The sequence below is a fragment of the Manis javanica genome, chromosome 9 (assembly GCF_040802235.1).
Source record: "Manis javanica isolate MJ-LG chromosome 9, MJ_LKY, whole genome shotgun sequence".
NCBI lineage: Eukaryota > Metazoa > Chordata > Mammalia > Pholidota > Manidae > Manis > Manis javanica.
Genome location: NC_133164.1, coordinates 87,866,994 through 87,885,288, shown reverse-complemented (window position 1 = coordinate 87,885,288; position 18,295 = coordinate 87,866,994). Strand labels below are relative to the sequence as shown.

Genomic DNA, 18,295 nt, shown 5'->3' with positions numbered 1-18,295 from the left:
TGCACAACAAATTAAATGATGTGTAGAATTATCTTGAAAATTACGATTTTAAAAGTTACCTCTAAAGACACCTGCTTTTATATAAGTAATGAAGCTATTTACATGACATACCCCCTACTACAAAACATATACACATTAATATCCCTTCAAAAATCGCTGTAGTACACAGCATTCATTACACTTTACCCAAGAAAGATATTTTAAATTTCTCCATAAATGTACAATTACTGATCCCAAGATGCCTCCAAATTATTGAGTTGCAGTCAAATTGTAGCTTGAACTAGCATGATAAAATTTTAAGGAGCATAAACAGATATATGCCTCATACAGTGTTGCTGACAACGTAAATTGGTAAAATGTCTTCAGAGGACAATTAGTCAATATCTATCAAATGTTATATGTGTAGCCTTGATGGAGCAATTCCACTTCAGAAGTACTCAGCACATATACACAGATACGTGTGCATGGATTTACTCACTGTATCACTGCGGATAAGAAGACCTGAAACAATATAAATGCCCATCAAGCACTGGTTAAATAAATTATTGCATCCAGTCACTGGAATAATAGTACTATAGAGCTATAAAAGAATAAGGTGACCTGTATGTGCTAACATGGAACAATCACCAATATGTATTAAGTGAAAGAAACAAAAGTACAGAAGAGAACATAGTTTATTACATGTGTGCTTTAAAAGAGTAGCAGACTCATATTAATGTATATGCTTACAATTCTGTAAGAATACACAAGAAACTGTTAACAATGGCTGTCCCTTTTTGTTCTGTTGAAGTTTTTCTTTTGTTCATGTACATACAACCCTTTCAGTGTTTAAAAAGCCAGCAAAGAAATACAATTTTATGAATTATCTGTTCAAATAGTGAGATGGCTTGTGTTAATTTCCTTTTTGTTACTAGTAACAGTAACTAGAGGAACTCATTTCAGTTTTGTTAGGCTTTGTCAAACTCAATCATACAGCCTCAGAAGTAGCTTATTTATCAATTAACTCAAAATGGATTAAAGACTTTAATATACAACCTGAAACCATAACACTTCTAGAAGAAAACACAGCTGGTAAGCTCCTTGACACAGGTCCTGGCCATGATTTTTTGGACACCAAGGCAAAAGCAACAAGAGCAAAACTAAACAAATGATATTCATCGACCTGAAAAGCTTCTGCACAACAAAGGAAACTTGCAACAAAATGGAAAGGCATTCGTGCCTCATATCGAAAATTCCCGAGTATCATAATTCTTCCAAGTGGTAAAGATACCTCAAGACAAATGCTGGGCATAGAAGCCACAGGGCATAAACCTGCAAAGAAGTAAAAAGCTAACCTTTTCAAACAATATTGCTTCTCTCTCACTTACCAACTTTACATTTCCCTGTATGGCCCCGGAAGATGACTGGTTAGCCAGAGACGGGTAAGATTCCTCAAGGGAGGAACAACCTAAGACAGGCACAGTCGCAGGGGGGCCATCAGGTGAGAAACTGGGGATCAACAGAGGGGAGGCTTAGAACCTCACCCCCCTTGTTTTGAGAGAAATCTTCTGCATCCGTGGATGTTTTGTTGCCCTTGTCTAGCTTGGATTAATACTTAGTCTATAGGCACACACCTGATCATCCACATTTGCCCTCTTAGAGCACTAAATTATGTTTTCTACCTTCATCTTGCATCTACCTACCACTTTAGCATTTTATTAAAAATAATAATAATAATAATAATAATAATAAGGGAGAAATGTGGGATTCACATATAAATCAAGTATAAAAATCAAACGAATAATCATATCTGACTTGTTTATAGTTCATGATGTGTGATCAAAACCAAAAGTTTCTGTGATATGACTGCCCTTGCACTGTTCACCATGTAAGAACTTATTCACTATGTAAAAACTTGTTCGTTATGCTTCAGAAGATTGGAGACTATTGAGACTTAGGCTTGGGGTTGATTTATGATTGTGCATTGAGTCCCCTATACAGAATTTTATTGTTGTTAACAACCATTTGATTAATAAATATGAGAGATGCCCTCTCAAAAAAAAAAGATAATATTGCATTTTAACACCCAGGTAGTTCAAGAGGCAAGATTCTTTAGTAAACAGACAATACCTCAGCCCACCTTGGGGGCTGGGCAGGAAACGTTTTGATGTGCTCCCGGACCAAGGCGCCAGTGTCCCAGAGAGAAATCAAGGCAGGAAATTCCCTACGTTAAGTTAATTTTTAATATTCAGAACCACTTAACAAGTCCACACCCCTAAGTTTTTTTCATGTTCTCAAAAAATCCTCAACTGCCTATAAAACCCCCTAGACAACGCACCACTACAAACTCTCTTGTCCCCTCCTGGCGTAAGCCAGGAACTCTGTCCTTTCACTTTATCTCTAAATAAAAAGCCTGTACCTTGCTCTCCTAAAGAAAAAAAAAAAAAAAAAAAAAATGGGCAAAGGACTTGAACAGACATTTCTCCAAGGAAGAATATGGCCAGTAAGCATATATAAAGATGCTGAACACCACCAATCATTAGGGAAATGCAAATCAAAACCACAATGAGACAGCACTTCACACCTATTACATTGGCTATAATTAAAAACAAAAAACAGAAAACACATGTTGGTGAGCATGTGTAGCAACTGGAACCCTTGTAGACTATTCTTGGGAATGTAAAATGGTGTAGGCACTGTGAAAAATGGTGTGGTGGTTCCTCAAAAAACTTAAATAGAATTACCATATGATCCAGCAATTCACTTCTAGGTACATACTCAAAATAAATGAAAGTAGGGATTCAAAGAGCTATTTGTATACCCATGCTCATAGAAGCTTTATTAAAAATAGCTAAAAAGTAGAAACAATTAGAGTGGCACTGACAGATGAACAAAAATGTAGTATATACATATACTGGAATATCCTTCAGTCTTGAAAAGGAAGGGAATTCTGCCACATGCTATAGTATGGATAAACTTTGATGACATGCTAAGTGATATAAGCCAGTAACAAAAGGATAAATACCATATGATTCCCCTTCTATGGGATACCTGGGGATGTCTCATAAAGACAGGAAGTAAATGAGTGGTTGTCAGGGGACTGGGAAGCAAGGATTAGAGAGAGAGTGAGTGAGCATTAAATGGGTACAGAATTTCAGTTTGGGGTGATGAAAAAGTTCTGGAAATGGAGGGTGGCGATGGTTGCACAACAAAGTGAATGTATTTAATGCCACTGAACTGTATATTTTTAAATGGTTCAAAAGGTAAATCTTACATTATATTTTGTCACAATTTAAAAAGTCTAAAAAAAAAATGGAAAGGCAACCTACTGAACTGGGAGGACACATTTGCAAATTATACATCTGATAAGGGGTTAATATCCAAAATATATAAAGAATTATAGAATTCAATAGCAAAAAATACAATGTGATTAAAAAATAGGCAGAAAACACATAATGGGGGGGAAGGCATGGGGAAAGGCAGTATAGCACAGAGAAGACAAGTAGTGACTCCATAGCATCTTCCTACACCATGACTGTAACGGGATATGTGGTGGGGACTTGATAATGGAGGGAATCCAGTAACCACAGTGTTGCTCATGTGATTGTATATTAATGATACCATAAAAAAAATAGGCAGAAATATGAACAATTTTCCAAAAAGGACACACAGATGACCAACAGGTACATGAAAAGATGCTCAACATCACTTATCAAGGACATGCAAAACCACAATATTGCTACACACCTGTTAGAATGATTATTACCAAAAAGACAACAAACATCAATATAGAACAACTGGGACTACATCAAACTAAAAAGCTTCTGTACAGCAAAGGACACCATCAGCTGAACAAAAAGGCATCCTACAGTATGGGAGAATATATTCGTAAATGACTCATGGGGTTAGCATACAGAATATATAAAGAACTCATATGCCTCAACGACTAAAAAACAAATAACCCGATTAAAAAAATGAGTAGCTCACGCACCTCAACAAACAAAAAGCAAATAATCTAATTAAAAAATGGGCAGAGGAGCTGAAACAGACACTTCTCCAAAGAAGAAATTCAGATGGCCAACAGACACATGAAAAGATGCTCCACACCACTAGTCATCAGAGAAATGCAAATTAAAACCACAATGAGATATCACCTCACACCAGTAAGGATCGCCACCATCCAAAAGACAAACAACAACAAATGTTGGCGAGGTTGTGGAGAAAGGGGAACCCCCCTACACTGCTGGTGGGAATGTAAATTAGTTCAACCATTGTGGAAAGCAGTATGGAGATTCCTCAAAAAACTCAAAATATAAATACCATTTGACCCAGGAATTCCACTTCTAGGAATTTACCCTAAGAATGCAGCAGCCCAATTTGAAAAAGACATATGCACCCCTATGTTTACCGCAGCACTATTCACAATAGCCAAGAAATGGAAGCAACCAACCTAAGTGTCCATCAGCAGATAAATGGATAAAGATGGGGTACATATACACAATGGAATATTATTCAGCCGTAAGAAGAAAACAAATCCTACCATTTGCAACAACATGGATGGAGCTAGTGGGTATTATGCTCAATGAAATAAGCCAGGTGGAGAAAGACAAGTATCAAATGATTTCACTCATCTATAGAGTATAAGAACAAAGAAAAAACTGAAGGAACAGAACAGCAGCAGACTCACAGAACCCAAGAATGGACTAACAGTTACCAAAGGGATAGGGACTGGGGAGGATGGATGGGAAGGGAGGGATAAGGGGGGCGGGGGGAAGAAAGGGGGCATTATGATCAGCATGTATAATGTGGGGGGTGGGCACTGGGAGGGCTGTACAACACAGAGAAGACAAGTAGTGAGTTTACAGCATCTTACTATGCTGATGGACAGTGACTGCAATGGGGTATGTGGGGAGAACTTGGTGATGGGGAGAGTCTAGTAAACATAATGTTCCTCATCTAAGTGTAGATTAATGATACCAAAATAAAAAATAAAATGAGTAGAGGACGTGAAAAGAAACTTAGCCAAAGAAGAAATATGGATAGCTAACAGGCACATGAAAAGATGCTCCACATCACTAATTATCAGGGAAATGCTAATTAAAACCACAATGAGGTATCACCTCAATACCAGTTAGGATGGCCAACATCCAAAAGACAAGAAACAAATGCTGGCAAGGATGCAGAGAAAGGGGAACCTTTCTACACTGCTGGTGGAAATGTAAATTAATTCAACCATTGCAGAAAGCAATATGGAGTTCCTCAAAAAACTAAGAACAGAAATACCATTTGACCCAGCAATTCCACTCCCACAAGATCCCTGATTCAAAAGACATATGCAACCCTATGTTTACTGCTGCCCTATTTACAATAGCCTAGATATGGAAGCAACCTAAGTGTCCATCAATAGACAAATGGATAAAGATGTGGTATATGCACACAATGGAGTATTATTCAGCCATAAAAAGAAAAGAAATCCTTCCATTTGCAACACGGATGGATCTAGAGGGTTTTAGGCTCAATGAAATAAGCCAGGCGAAGAAAGACAAGTACCAATAACTTAACTCATTTGTGGAGTACAAAAACAGAGCAGAACAGAAAGAGTAGCAGCAGACTCACAGACACCAAGAATGGACCTAGTGGCTACCAAAGAAGAGGGCCCAGGGAGGGTGGGGAGGGAGGAAGAAGGGGATTAAGAAGCACTATAATTCCCAATCACAATATAGGTAGGTCACTGGGAAGGCAGTACAGCACAGAGAAGACAAGTAATGACTCTATAGCATCTTACTATGCTAATAAACAGTGACCACAACGGGAGGGGGTAATGACTTGGTAATATGGGTGAATGATGAACCACTGTTGTGTATTTGAAACCATCATAAGATTGCATATCAATGATACTTTAATTTTAAAAAAAAGACAACAAGCATTGTTAAGAATGTGGAGAAGAGGGGACCTTTATTCACTGCTGGTGGGCATAAACTGGTACAGCTAGTATGGAAAACAGTACAGAGGTTCCTCAAAAAATTAAAAATATGATCCAGCAATCCCACTTACGGGTATCACCCAAGGAAATGAAATCAGCATCTCTAGGAAATATCTGCACTCCCATGTTCACTGCAGCAGTAATAACAATAGCCAAGACAAGGATACAAACTAATTTTTAAATTCCCATCAGTGAACAGATGAAGAAAATGATATATATCTGTGCAATGGAATATTATTCAGCCTTAGAAAAAAGAATGAAATCTTGCCATTTGCAATAATGGGGGTAGACCTTGAGGCCATCATGCTAAGTGACAGAAGTTAGACAATGACAAATACCTTATAATCTCACTAATATGTGGAATCTAAAACAAAACACGGGGCTCATAAATACAAACAGATTGGTGGTTTCCAGAGATGGGGGATGGAAGGAGTTGGCAAAAGGGTGAAGGGAGTCAAAAGGTATAAAATAGTCATGGGCATTGCAGGGCATGACGACTATAGTTACTAATACTTTGTTAACTATATTTATCAACTTTATTTGAAAGTTTCTGAGAGTAGATAAAAAGTTCTCATAAAAAAATTTTGTAACTATGTGAGGTGATGGATATTAACTAGATTTATTGTGGTAATCATTATGTAATATATACAAACATCAAATCACTTATGTTGTACATCTGAAACTAATGTCAATTAGGTCTCAAATTTAAAAAGTAGCTTATTGATGCATTCTGAAAGTATCCAATCTTAAATCTGAACTATCTTCTAGTTAGAAAATAGAGTATCATAAATCTGTGAAAATGAATTCGATTAAAATAAATTAGATCTTCATTTTGTGAGAGCAAGCCTTTGGTTTATATTATATAAAAATTACATTTAAAAAGTCAGTAACAGTTCTCTGAAATTTGTGAATCAAGGACATTGACTCATTACTGTGTGAATGGGTAAGTCTCTGACATAATCTTACATATGAGATGGGATGTTAACAATAACCAAAAATCAAGTGCCTATCTTATTTAACTTGGAAAAAGTATTTAACACAAAGAAACGGTTCAACAGTTTAGACTGTTTTTCCCCTTCTAGGTAATGAAACAATTTCGATGAAAAATCATTCCACAGGGTTCCAATTATCATTTCGGCTAATAAACAAGTCGTTCTATTTGTTGCAGGAGGCAAAAGAAAAAGCAAAAAAATAAAAAGCTATCTCAACAAATCTGAAATACCACCAGCCCCCTGGCAATCATAAGCCGTCTACTAAAGACCATATGGCTAGCAAGCCTCTCCTCAGACAGTTATTACTTGGTGGCTGATTAACTTCAATGGTTTATTAGGCCTCTCCAGGCCCCTTCCCTAGAGGAGGAGGAGGCCGGGAACCGTCTGTCGTGTTCGGGGTGCTTTGTGCCTTCCAGGCGTGAGAGCATCCTGGTGAGAGTGTCGCATCGTTTCCCTTAGGGGTACCGGGGTCTTTTCTCCAAGTTTTTGTTTACCCGGTATTGAACCTAAAATTCCCTCTGCCTCTTCCCCTTTCCACCCCGGGCTTCTCCCAGGGAGCCCACCGTCCACCCCGGCCTCGCCCTTCCCACCGCGCGCAGGCCCGAGACCAGGGGCCGACACTCACCGGTGGGCGCGCTGTCCAGGATGCGCAAGTCGTAGGCCCCGGAGCAGCGGTAGTTGGCCGCGGTTCCGTTGTCCCACACTACCACTACCTCCTCGGGGCTCTCGAAGCTCCGGACCGTGCCCACATGGCCCTCGCCACCGTCCTGCTTTCCCCACTTCCAGTCCGGGCCGCGCACCACCCGGGCCCCGACCCCTTCCACCATCACCCGGTTATTCCGGGAATTACTCATCGGAGCCCGGGCGGTGGGCTCCGCCGCTGCCGCCGCTCCTGCTGCCGGGGGCCCCGTGAGGGAGCTGGGCCCGGGCCGGGCTCTCGGCGCCGGCGGGAGCAGCAGCAAGCCCCGGGGGACGTGGGAATAATTCACGGGGGCGGCGGCGCGGTCCCCGCCGAGCCCGCAGCCGCTCCCCAGTCTCCGCCGCCGCAGCCGCGCCCCCCTCTCGGACTGGAGGCCGGACCGCAGCGGGTCAGAGGCAGCGGCGGGCGGGCAGAGGGGAGGGGGCCGTGGGCGAGGACTCCCCCGCTTCCTCCGGGCTCCCCGGCCGGGCTACAGCGACGGCCGCCAAGAAACCACGCTCTCCCCCGGCCGGGAGCGCGGGGAGCGCAGGGGGCCGGGGGAGGCTAGCCCGGGAGGGACGGCGAGGGCGGCGGGAAGCGAGCTTAACTGCCGGCCTTTTTTCTCCCCCGGCCCCTCACCGCGGGGTGGGCACCCGAGCGCCGGCGCCGCCGCGTCCCCCGTGGGCGGCGGTGGTACCTCCCGGCGTCCGGTGAGCGCCCGGGCCCACGGGCCCCCTTCCCTCTGCCCCCGCGCACGCCGCCGCGCTCCGCCCCGCCAGAGAGTCCCCGCCGGGCGAGAGCGGCTCCACATCCGGAAACTGGCGCACCCAAGGCCCGTGCACCCTCCGCGAGTGATAGAGGGCACTCCTCAGCAACAGCAGTGTGGGAAGGCTTTTGGAGAATTGCGCGACTGGGGAAAGAAAGGAGCAGAAATCCGATCCCTAAGCGCCTCTCTAGGGCCCAATACGAGTACGCATGCGCCCGGCCCGGGAAGGGACGTAGACGTCCAGCGGGAGCCTGGGGCGATGGGGAGGAGGCCCCTGCTCCCGCTAGTGGTGCCGCGCAACCCATTGGCTGTGAGGAAAGGGGCGGAGCAAGGACTCCCTCGCGCCGGCCTGGAGCAAATCAGGGTGGGGATGCGTCCCAGGCTGCCGAAACTGGGCAGCTATAATGAAAGTCAAGCTTTCATTAGCCCCTAGTGTACCTAGGTGTAGTAAGCGTGAATTTGGGATTCCGTGTTGTTTTTTAGTCTTTTCTTACAGGGCCGGAAATAGAGATTAAAGGCAAACTGTATTTTTGTATGTATAAATTGAAAATATTTCAAACCTGAGTGAGTGAGTAGTGATATGTCTAAAAGGAGCAGAATGGTACTGAATGTTGTGAGCAACGGGCAGACCTGTGGAAGGTGTGTCTTGCCGTCCTACGGAGTCTGAGTGGTAAGTAGACTCCCGCAGCGCAAGCTCTCCAGAAAGTGATTTTACAGGCAACTTACCCACTGATAACTATTCCTCACCCACTAAAAATTCAGCCCCTAATTGCAAAAGACAGCCTTGAAAGGAAAATAAGAGGATTAGAAGAGTGGTTTCTGGCTGCTATTACTGAAGCGACATTGTACTGTGTAGGATTGAAACCATTGTTTCACAGCCCAGTACGGAGGCATTGTTAGCATAAACTGAAGCTTTTCCTGAGAGTCAAGAGGGTAGGAGGAATACTCCAGAGGAATCGAATAATCAAACGTAAAGAAAGGGGTGTAAATGTGAGAGATGAGTTGTTATGCATTGAAATAAAATGTTCTTGATTTTTCATGTAAATAAAACAATATGGAGTCCCACAGTCAAATAAAGCTAACTTTAGAGATTGAACAGAATTAAAATATTTGTTCAAAATAGGCCAACCAAATATTTAGTCTATTTCAAAAAATACTTTCACTCTGGAAATTTTAAATATGCTCTTGCCAGAGCTACTCAACTGCAACTATTCAGTCAAGGGCACTATTAAGTATTCCTGCTCTAAGTCTTTCATCTTTCTCTGGGATCTTTCCTGGGTTCATTCTTACCTTGTTAACCAGTTAAACTGACCAGATGAATTAATAAGTTGATAAAAAGATTTAGAAAAAATATAACACTGCACAAGTTAGACCTGTGGTTTGCTTCATAAAGTAAGTTGATTCAAGTAAAGCCAACTGAGGTGTTAGATTCTTAATAGTGCAACCTTGCATTTTCTATCAAACACAGTATATTAATTAATAAAGGTTTTCCACATGTTTATTGTATTTATCTCATCCAGGAGGTTTGTACTTACTAAGACATAGTCTAATATTTAGATAGGCTTTTATTTTGATTACTAAAAATTAGTTATAACTTTTCTTTTTGCCTGTAAAATGGAAGGGGATCCTAAGAGATGAACCAACCCAATGATTTTCTTTCCTTTTCTCCCTCCCTGCCTCCAAACCCTCTGTTCTTACCCCGAACATTTGATCTCTAAAGAGAGCTAGGTATAGTAGGCTGGAACCAGCCTGTAATCTTCTCTTTCTCCTACCTTTGTAGGAGTTCTACAGGAACTCATAAGAACCTCTGGAGTTCCACTGAGCATAAGTATAAATGCTTCAAATTAGCCCAATTCCCATATTTGATAAAAAGAAATGAGGCCATGACTAATTAAGTAACTTTTCCAGGGTTACAAAGGAAGTTAAAAGAGACAGACTATATTCCATCTAATATGGAACACATTTCTCTATATTAAAAACTCTCTCATCCATGCAATCCCTTATTAAATGCATTGTGAATTGATAGCACTGTCTTGTTGCTACAACTATTTCAAGACTTATTAAATTAATACAGTTTGCTGATGATCTCTAAATGGTTTTGATCATGCATCATTTCAGTAGTTTTTTAATATGTACTTCCAAATTATATACTTATTTGTGTGCAAATTATATATGTACTACCATGTTATATATGTTACAAATGCTCAAAAATCAAAATGATAGGAGGATAAGAGGCAAAATATAGAGAACTTTTCATATGTTCTTCCCCTCACTCCAATAGACCATCTTCTGCATGGTCTAGATGTTTAAATTGTTGTTTTTTTTATTTCTGATTGTGCTAGATATTTAAATTGGTGTTCTCCAAAGTAGACATACTCCATTTTGAAGAGCACTGTGTCATAGATGTGTGTATCATGTTTAGAACCCGGTCATTTTGCATATATGTTTGCTTATCTGCCTGTTTGTTCAGAAACACTTAGGGTTATTCAAAGCTAAGATTTTATTCCAACCATAAGTAAGATAAAATAAAACATCTGACTGCTACTCTTGTTGTATTGCCCATTCTGAAAACTGCATTCACCTAGTCCCTGAAGGTTAAGCACTGGCCACTGGCCTTTGTTACTCTGACTTGAAATCAAGGAACCCATATCTATGGTGAACTCTCCCACCATCATCCGTGGCCTGCAGGTGGCCACTGTCAATGAGTTTTTTAAAGACCCTGATGATCCCCTCATCAATGCACTTCTCATTGTCTTAATGAAAAGAGTGTCCTCTGGGACAATTTGTCCTGCTTGCAAAGCTTTTGGGTTCCTTCCTTGAAATGATACCAGGTAACTTTTCACATCTCAACCTACTGAAAGAAAACCACCGTTAGGTCCCATTTTCAGTCAGCCAAACTACTGTTTGAGGTACACACTGGACTTGAAAACTCTCGTAAGTGCACCATATTGGTAAATGAATCCCAGTCCAATGTTAAGTTCTGTTCTTTTTTTGTCTAGCACTCATAGAATCCATTTCCACACAAATGCTCGGGTCTCTGACAGTATAAATTTGCAATATCTTGCAATTTAGGGATGGGGGTGGTGGTAGAGGTGGTAGTTATAATCTATCTTCTACCAGATCAGACAAGGAACTGTTTCAGATGAATACAGTCTTCAATCAAGGGAAGGCTTGTCTCCCCAGAATGGGACAAAGGAGTGTTTTGGTTAGCAAAGAAAGCTCAGGGGAATGAAACAGTACTCTTCAATAAAAAAGAACAATGTACACAACAATTTGAATGGATCTCAAGGGAATTATCAAAACGGTTAATACTATATAATTTCATTGATATAATATTCTTGAAGTGACAAAATTATAATGACAGAGACCAGATCCATGTTGCCAGGGGTTAGAGTTGGAGGAAGGTAGTGACTATGAATAGGTAAGAAGAGTTTTTTTGTGGTGATAGAACAGTCTGAATCCTGATTGTGGTTATAGTTACTTGAACCCACACATATGATAAATCACAGAACTGTATATCCCCAAAAAACGAGTGCATGTAAAAACTGGCAAAATCTGAATAAGGCCTGTATCTGAGTTAATACTGTACCAGTATTCATTTCCTACTTTTTACAAGGTACTGTAGTTATCATTGGAGGAAACTAGAACTCTGTACTATTTTTGCAACTTATAGTGAGTCTTAAACTATTTTACAATTAGAAGAAAGAAAGGAAGAGGAGGAGGGACGGTGGGAGGGAAAGAGAGAAAGAAGAAAAAAGAAGAAAAAGAAGGCAGAGAACAAGAATCTAAGGGAGACGTGGAGGCTCAGATTTCTCAGATTGTATGAATCCACCCAAATGTCTTCACTCTGAGTCTTATAGTTCCACTTTTTCCCAGTCTTTGCCCCCACTTTTACATAGAAGGGATGCTAGATCCTCGATGATATCATTGCACTGATGAGTTAACTAACCCTGGTACTTACTTCCTTGCTTCGCTGCTTCCAGACATCTTTTTTATGAGAGAATAAAGAAATTTCTTATTTAAGTTGTTTTTAGATCCTTCTTGTTAGTTGCTTTTTTAACTTGAAGCTGAAAGTGTCCCAACTAATTCAGATTCTTGACTGATAAATTAGATATATCACTAACTAAATTCTTTAGGGTTTTTTATGTACAATATCATGTCATCTGCAAACAGGGACAGTTCAAATTCTTCCTTACCAATCTGGATGCCTTTTATTTCTTTGTGTTGTCTGATTGCCGTGGCAGGACCTGCAGAACTATGCTGAATAAGAGAGGGGAGAGTGGGCACCCTTGTCTTATTCCCGATTGTAAAGGAAAAGCTTTCAGCTTCTCACTGTTAAGTATAATGCTGGCTGTGGGATTATCATATATGGCCTTTATTATGTTGAGGTACTTGCTTGCCCTCTACACTCATTTTGTTGAGAGTTTTTATCATGAATGGATGTTGACTTTGGTTGAATGCTCTTTTGGCATCTATGGTGACTATCATATGGTTTTTGTTCTTCTTGTTGATGTGGTGTATGATGTTGATGGATTTTTGAATATTGGGCCATCCTTGCATCACTGAAATAAATCCCACTTGATCATGATGGATGATCTTTTTGGTGTATTTTTGCATTCAATTTGCTAATATTTTGTTGAGTATTTTTACATCTATGTTCATCAGGGATATTGGTCTGTATTTTCTTTTTTTTATGGTGTATTTGCCTGGTTTTGGTATTAGGGTGATGCTGGTCTCATAGAATGAGTTTGGGAGTATTCCCTCCTCTTCTACTTTTTGGAAAATTTTAAGGAGGATGGATTTTAGGTCTTCACTGAATGCTTGATAAAATTCAGTGATGAAGCCATCTGGTCCATGTGTTTTGTTCTTAGGTAGTTTTTTGATTACCAATTCAATTCCATTGCTGGTAATTGGTCTGTTCAGATTTTCTGTTTCTTTCTGGGTCAGCCTTGGAAGGTTGTATTTTTCTAGAAAGTTGTCCATTTCTTCTAGGTTATCCAGTTTGTTAGCATATAATTTTTCATAGTATTCTCTAATAAATTTTATATGTATGTGGTGTCCATAGTGATGTTTCCTTTCTCATTTTTTGTTCTTTTTATGTGTGTAGACTCTCTTTTTTTCTTGATAAGTCTGGCTTGGGGTCTATCTATTATATTTATTTTCTCAAAGAACCAGCTCTTGCTTTCATTGATTCTTTCTGTTGTTTTATTCTTCTTGAATTTATTTATTTCTGCTCTAATCTTTATTATGTCCCTCCTTCTACTGACTTCAGGCCTCATTTGTTCTTCTTTTTCTAGTTTCATTAGTTGTGAGTTTAGACTGTTCATATGGGATTGTTCTTCTTTCCTGAGGTAGGCCTGTATTGCAATATACTTCCCTCTTAGCACGGCCTTCACTGCATCCCACAGATTTTGCGGTGTTGGATTATTGTTGCCATTTGTCTCCACATATTGCTTGATCTCTGTTTTAATTAGGTCATTAATCCATTGATTATTTAGGAGCATGTTGGCAGCCTCCATGTGTTTGTGTGCTTTTTTGTTTCCTTTGCATAATTTATTTCTAGTTTCATACCTTTGTGGCCTGAGAAGTTGGTTGGTACAATTTCAATCTTTTTGAATTTACTGAGGCTCTTTTTGTGGCCTAGAATGTGATCTATTCTTGAAAATGTTCCATGTGCACTTGAGAAGAATGTACAGCCTGTTGCCTTTCAGAGGAGTGTTCTGTAGATGTCTGTTAGGTCCATGTGTTCTAATATGTAGTTCAATGCCTCTGTGTCCTTACTTATTCTCTGTCTGGTTGATCTGTCCTTTGGAGTGAGTGAAGTGTTGAAGTCTCCTAAAATGAACGCTTGCATTCTATTTCCTCTTTTACTTCTGTTAGTATTTGTTTCACATATGTAGGTGCTCCTGTGTTGGGTCCGTAGATATTTATAATGGTTATATCCTCTTGTTGGACTGACCCTTTTATCTTTATTTAATGTTCTTCTTTGTCTCTTGTGACTTTCTTTGTTTTAAAGTCTATTTTGTCTGATACAAGTACTGCAACTCCTGTTTTTTTCTCCCTATTAGTTGCATAAAATATCTTTTTCCATCTCTTCACTTTCAGTCAGTGTATGTCTTTGGATTTAAAGTGAGTCTCTTGTAGGCAGCATATAGATGGGTCTTGTTTTTTTATCCATTCAGTGACTCTGTGTCTTTTGATTGATGCATTCAGATCATTTACACTTAGGGTGATTCTCAATAGGTAGTACTTATTGCCATTGCAGCTTTATATTCGTGGTTACCAAAGGTTCAGGGGTACCTTCCTTACTATCCAACAGTCTAACTTAACTCACTTAGTGTACTATTACAAACACAATCTAAAGGTTCTATTTATTCTCCTTTTTCTTCCTCCTCCATTCTTTATTTATTGGGTGTCATATTCTGTACTGTTTGTCTATGCCTTGACTGACTTTGGGGTAGATTTGATTTTGCATCTGCTTAGTAATTAATTGTTCTACTATCTTTACTGTGGTTTTTTTCCCTCTGTTGACAGCTTTTTAGCCTTAGAAATACTTCCATCTATAGCAGTCCCTCCAAAATACACTGTAGAGATGGTTTGTGGGAGGTTAATTCTCTAAGGTTTTGCTTATCTGGAAATTGTTTAATCCCTCCTTCAAATTCAAATGATAATATTTCTGGGTCGAATATTCTTGGTTCTAGGCCCTTCTGCTTCATTACATTAAATATATCATGCCACTCCTTTCTGGTCTGTAAGGTTTCTGTTGAGAAGTCTGATCATAGCCTGATGGGTTTTCCTTTGCATGTGATGTTTTTTCTCTCTCTGGCTGCTTTTAAAAGTCTGTCTTTGTCCTTGATCTTTGCCATTTTAATTATTATATGTTGTGGTGTTGTGTTCCTTGGGTCCCTTGTGTTGGGAGATCTGTACACCTCCATGGCCTGAAAGACTATCTCCTTCCCCATATTGGGGAAGTTTTCAGTTATTAGTTCTTCAAGGACACTTTCTATCCCTTTTTTTTCTCTCTTCTTCTTCTGGTACCCCTATAATGCAAATATTGTTCCACTTGGATTGGTCACACAGTTCTCTCAATATGCTTTCATTCCTAGAGATTCTTTTTTCTCTCTGTGCCTCAGCTTCTTTGTATTCTGTTCTCTAGTTTATATTTCATTTACTGTCTCCTGTACTTCATCTATTCTGCTTTTAAATCCCTCATTTTATGTTTCATTTTAGATAATGAATTATTTGACATTTGTATCTCATTCCGGAATTACTCCCTGAGTTGTCAAATATTTTTCTGTAGCTCCATGAGCATGTTTATGATTTTTATTTTGAAATCTCTTTCAGAAAGAGTAATGAGTTCAGTTTCACTTGGCCTCTTTCTGGTGTTTGTGGGATTTTGGTTTAAACCAGATTCCTTTGACATTTCATATTTGTAGGTTGCACCCTCTAGTGCCCATAATTTCTAATCTCTGGAGCTGGTCAGCCCATGGACCGATAGCAGGGGTTGCAGGCGAGCGCTGCTGGTGCCTATGTGGAGGAAAAAGCTCTTTTCTGCTTCCTGCTGCAGTACTTGCCTCCACTGCCAGGGCCAGTGGGCCGAGCGTGCAGGGAGGAGCCTCTATGCTTTCACTTGTAGCTGCTATAGGCAGGACTGCCCTCTAGCTGGCCTGTTGCAACGGCAGGGGCAGCTGATTTTGGAGCTGGTGCCAGCTGGGATTGGGATGAAAGCACAGCAGGCTGCATATTGCAGTAGGGGGCCTCAAAACTGTGTAGCCAGCCAGGGGGATGGAGCACCTGAAGCTCCTGAAATTTCCCAACCTGCTGAGCAGAGTGCGCCCAGACAATTTTGTCTACCTGTCCTTTCTCCTGAGCAGCAAGCTCTGTGCAGTCCTTACCCCTTTAGCAGCCCTCTTGCTGTTAGGAATTCTCTCAGAGTACTGACATTTCTTTTCTCCCAGAGTGGCCAGTTGTAGATACATGTTTTCCACAAGTGGCTGAAATCTCAGTTTGTCCAAGTATTCTGCCTGCCTTAGCTTTCCTACCCCACTAATCTCCAGAGCACCACATAATATAGGTTCATGCTCCCAGAGCAGATCTCCAGGGCTGGGTGTTCAACAGTCCTAGGCCTCCACCCCCTCCCCACTCCAGTTCTCTTCCTCCCTCTGGTGAGCTGGGGTGGGAGAATTGCTTGGGTCCCTCCAGATTACAGCTTTGGTACTTTACCCTTTTCCTTGAGGTCTGCTGGTTTATCCAGATGTAAGCAGTCCGCCGCAGCCTTCTTTCCTGTTGCTCTTTTAGGATTAGATATATTTGCTATATTTCCATATTATATGTGGTTTGTGAGGAGTTTTCTGTCTCACCTCTCATGCCACCATCTTTAAATCTCTCCCTCTCTTTTAGTTTTCTATTGCTGTATAACAAATTACCATAAACTTAGCAGCTTAAAGCAATACATGTTTATTAGCTAACAGTTTCTGTGGGTCAGGGTTCAAAGCACAACTTAGATGGCCCCTCTGCTCAGGCTCTCACAAAGCTGCAGTCAAGATATTGGCCAGGTTATATTTTCATCTGGAGGCTTCACTGAAGAAGAATCTGCTTCCAAACTCATTCAGGGTTTTGGCAGAATTCATTTCCTTGAAGTTGTAGGACTGAGGGTACCCCATCTTTCTGCTCATTGCCAGCTATAAGCCACCCACAAGTGTTAGAAGTCATAGCTAGTTCCCTGCTATGTAGCTCTCTTCATGGGCAATCCATATGACTGTTGGGTTCCTCAAGACAGCAGGAGAAACTTTAGCTCCAATCTGCCAAGTTAGAGTTATATAACATATTGTAATCATAGGACTGGTAACATCCCATCACTTTTACTATATTCTATTGTTTAGAACTAAGTCACATGTCCTACATGCACTCAGGGGAATGGGGTTATACAAAAGCATGAACCCCAGGAGAAAGAGATCACTGGGAGGACAAGTTAGGGTCTGAGCTCTCATTTCCTCATCTAAATTGGAAGTAATCATTTATGCATTTAGGAAGACTGTGAATGTCCTTCAGGAAAGAAAGTTCAACATCTGCCATCTCAATCATCTTATTTCATAGACAAGGAATCTAGGTTCTGAGAGAGTGAAACGTTTTGCCCACATTCGGTAGATGAGTTCTGAGTTTACTCCATTCAGGTCAATATGTCTTTTTATATACCTGATGCCTATGAAATATCCTACTTTATGATATTTTCACTTTAAATTTAAGCAGAATGAAATATACATGTATATACTGGTAGGCAGGGCAGAAGGTAGGTATAGGCATTATAAAGAATGCTGCATATAACACAATAGCATGGGTGAATGTAGTAACCACATTGTTTTTTCACGTAAAACCTTCATAAGAGTGTATATCAATAATAGCTTAATAAAAAAAGGGTGGGGAGAATGCTGTGTATGAAGTATCAAGTATGGCAACCAGCATGTGCATTTGTGTGTTCAGGGTGTGCTCAAGTGACAAGGCCATGGAAAGAAAGAGAATTATTTATGCTCAGGGGCAGGCTAACACATACATCATTTCATTTAGTCATCCCAACATTTTTTCATAGCAAAAATTATTACTCTACAAGTGAAAAAAAGTTTTTTAAGCAGACTCATGGCAGGCATCTGAATTATTCTAGGCACTGGTAACCATCAAGTTGCAATGACCAAAATCAAAGTCAAAGAAATTGCTTACTTCTGGCCCATCTCATTTCCCTATTACTAATGTATATAATTAATTTACAGTCCTGTGAAATTTTTCCAAGTCTATGTGGCTCTTTTCCTTTTCCTTTCCCCTGTTTAAGTCTTGCCACTCTTGTTACCTCTTGGTGGGAGAAGTTCATAATAACAGACTAAGTCTTCCTACCCTTCAGATGC

General features: G+C 40.4%; 2 protein-coding genes across 2 annotated transcripts in view; one reads left to right on the top strand and one right to left on the bottom strand.

Moving 5' to 3' along the window:
* The window catches only part of MIB1 (MIB E3 ubiquitin protein ligase 1), a 146,038-nt gene extending 137,438 nt beyond the window's left edge, over positions 1 to 8,600 (bottom strand). Inside the window, exon 1 of the mRNA XM_017657469.3 lies at positions 7,580 to 8,600. Within this exon, the coding sequence (XP_017512958.1) occupies positions 7,580 to 7,808 (229 nt within the window). The 5' untranslated portion in view covers positions 7,809 to 8,600. The remainder of the gene's footprint in view (positions 1 to 7,579) is intronic.
* A 191-nt stretch (positions 8,601 to 8,791) lies between these two features.
* Positions 8,792 to 18,295, top strand: part of ABHD3 (abhydrolase domain containing 3, phospholipase) — a 56,518-nt gene continuing 47,014 nt past the window's right edge. The window contains exon 1 of the mRNA XM_017657471.3: positions 8,792 to 9,069. The gene's annotated coding sequence lies outside the window, so the exon portion shown is untranslated. The remainder of the gene's footprint in view (positions 9,070 to 18,295) is intronic.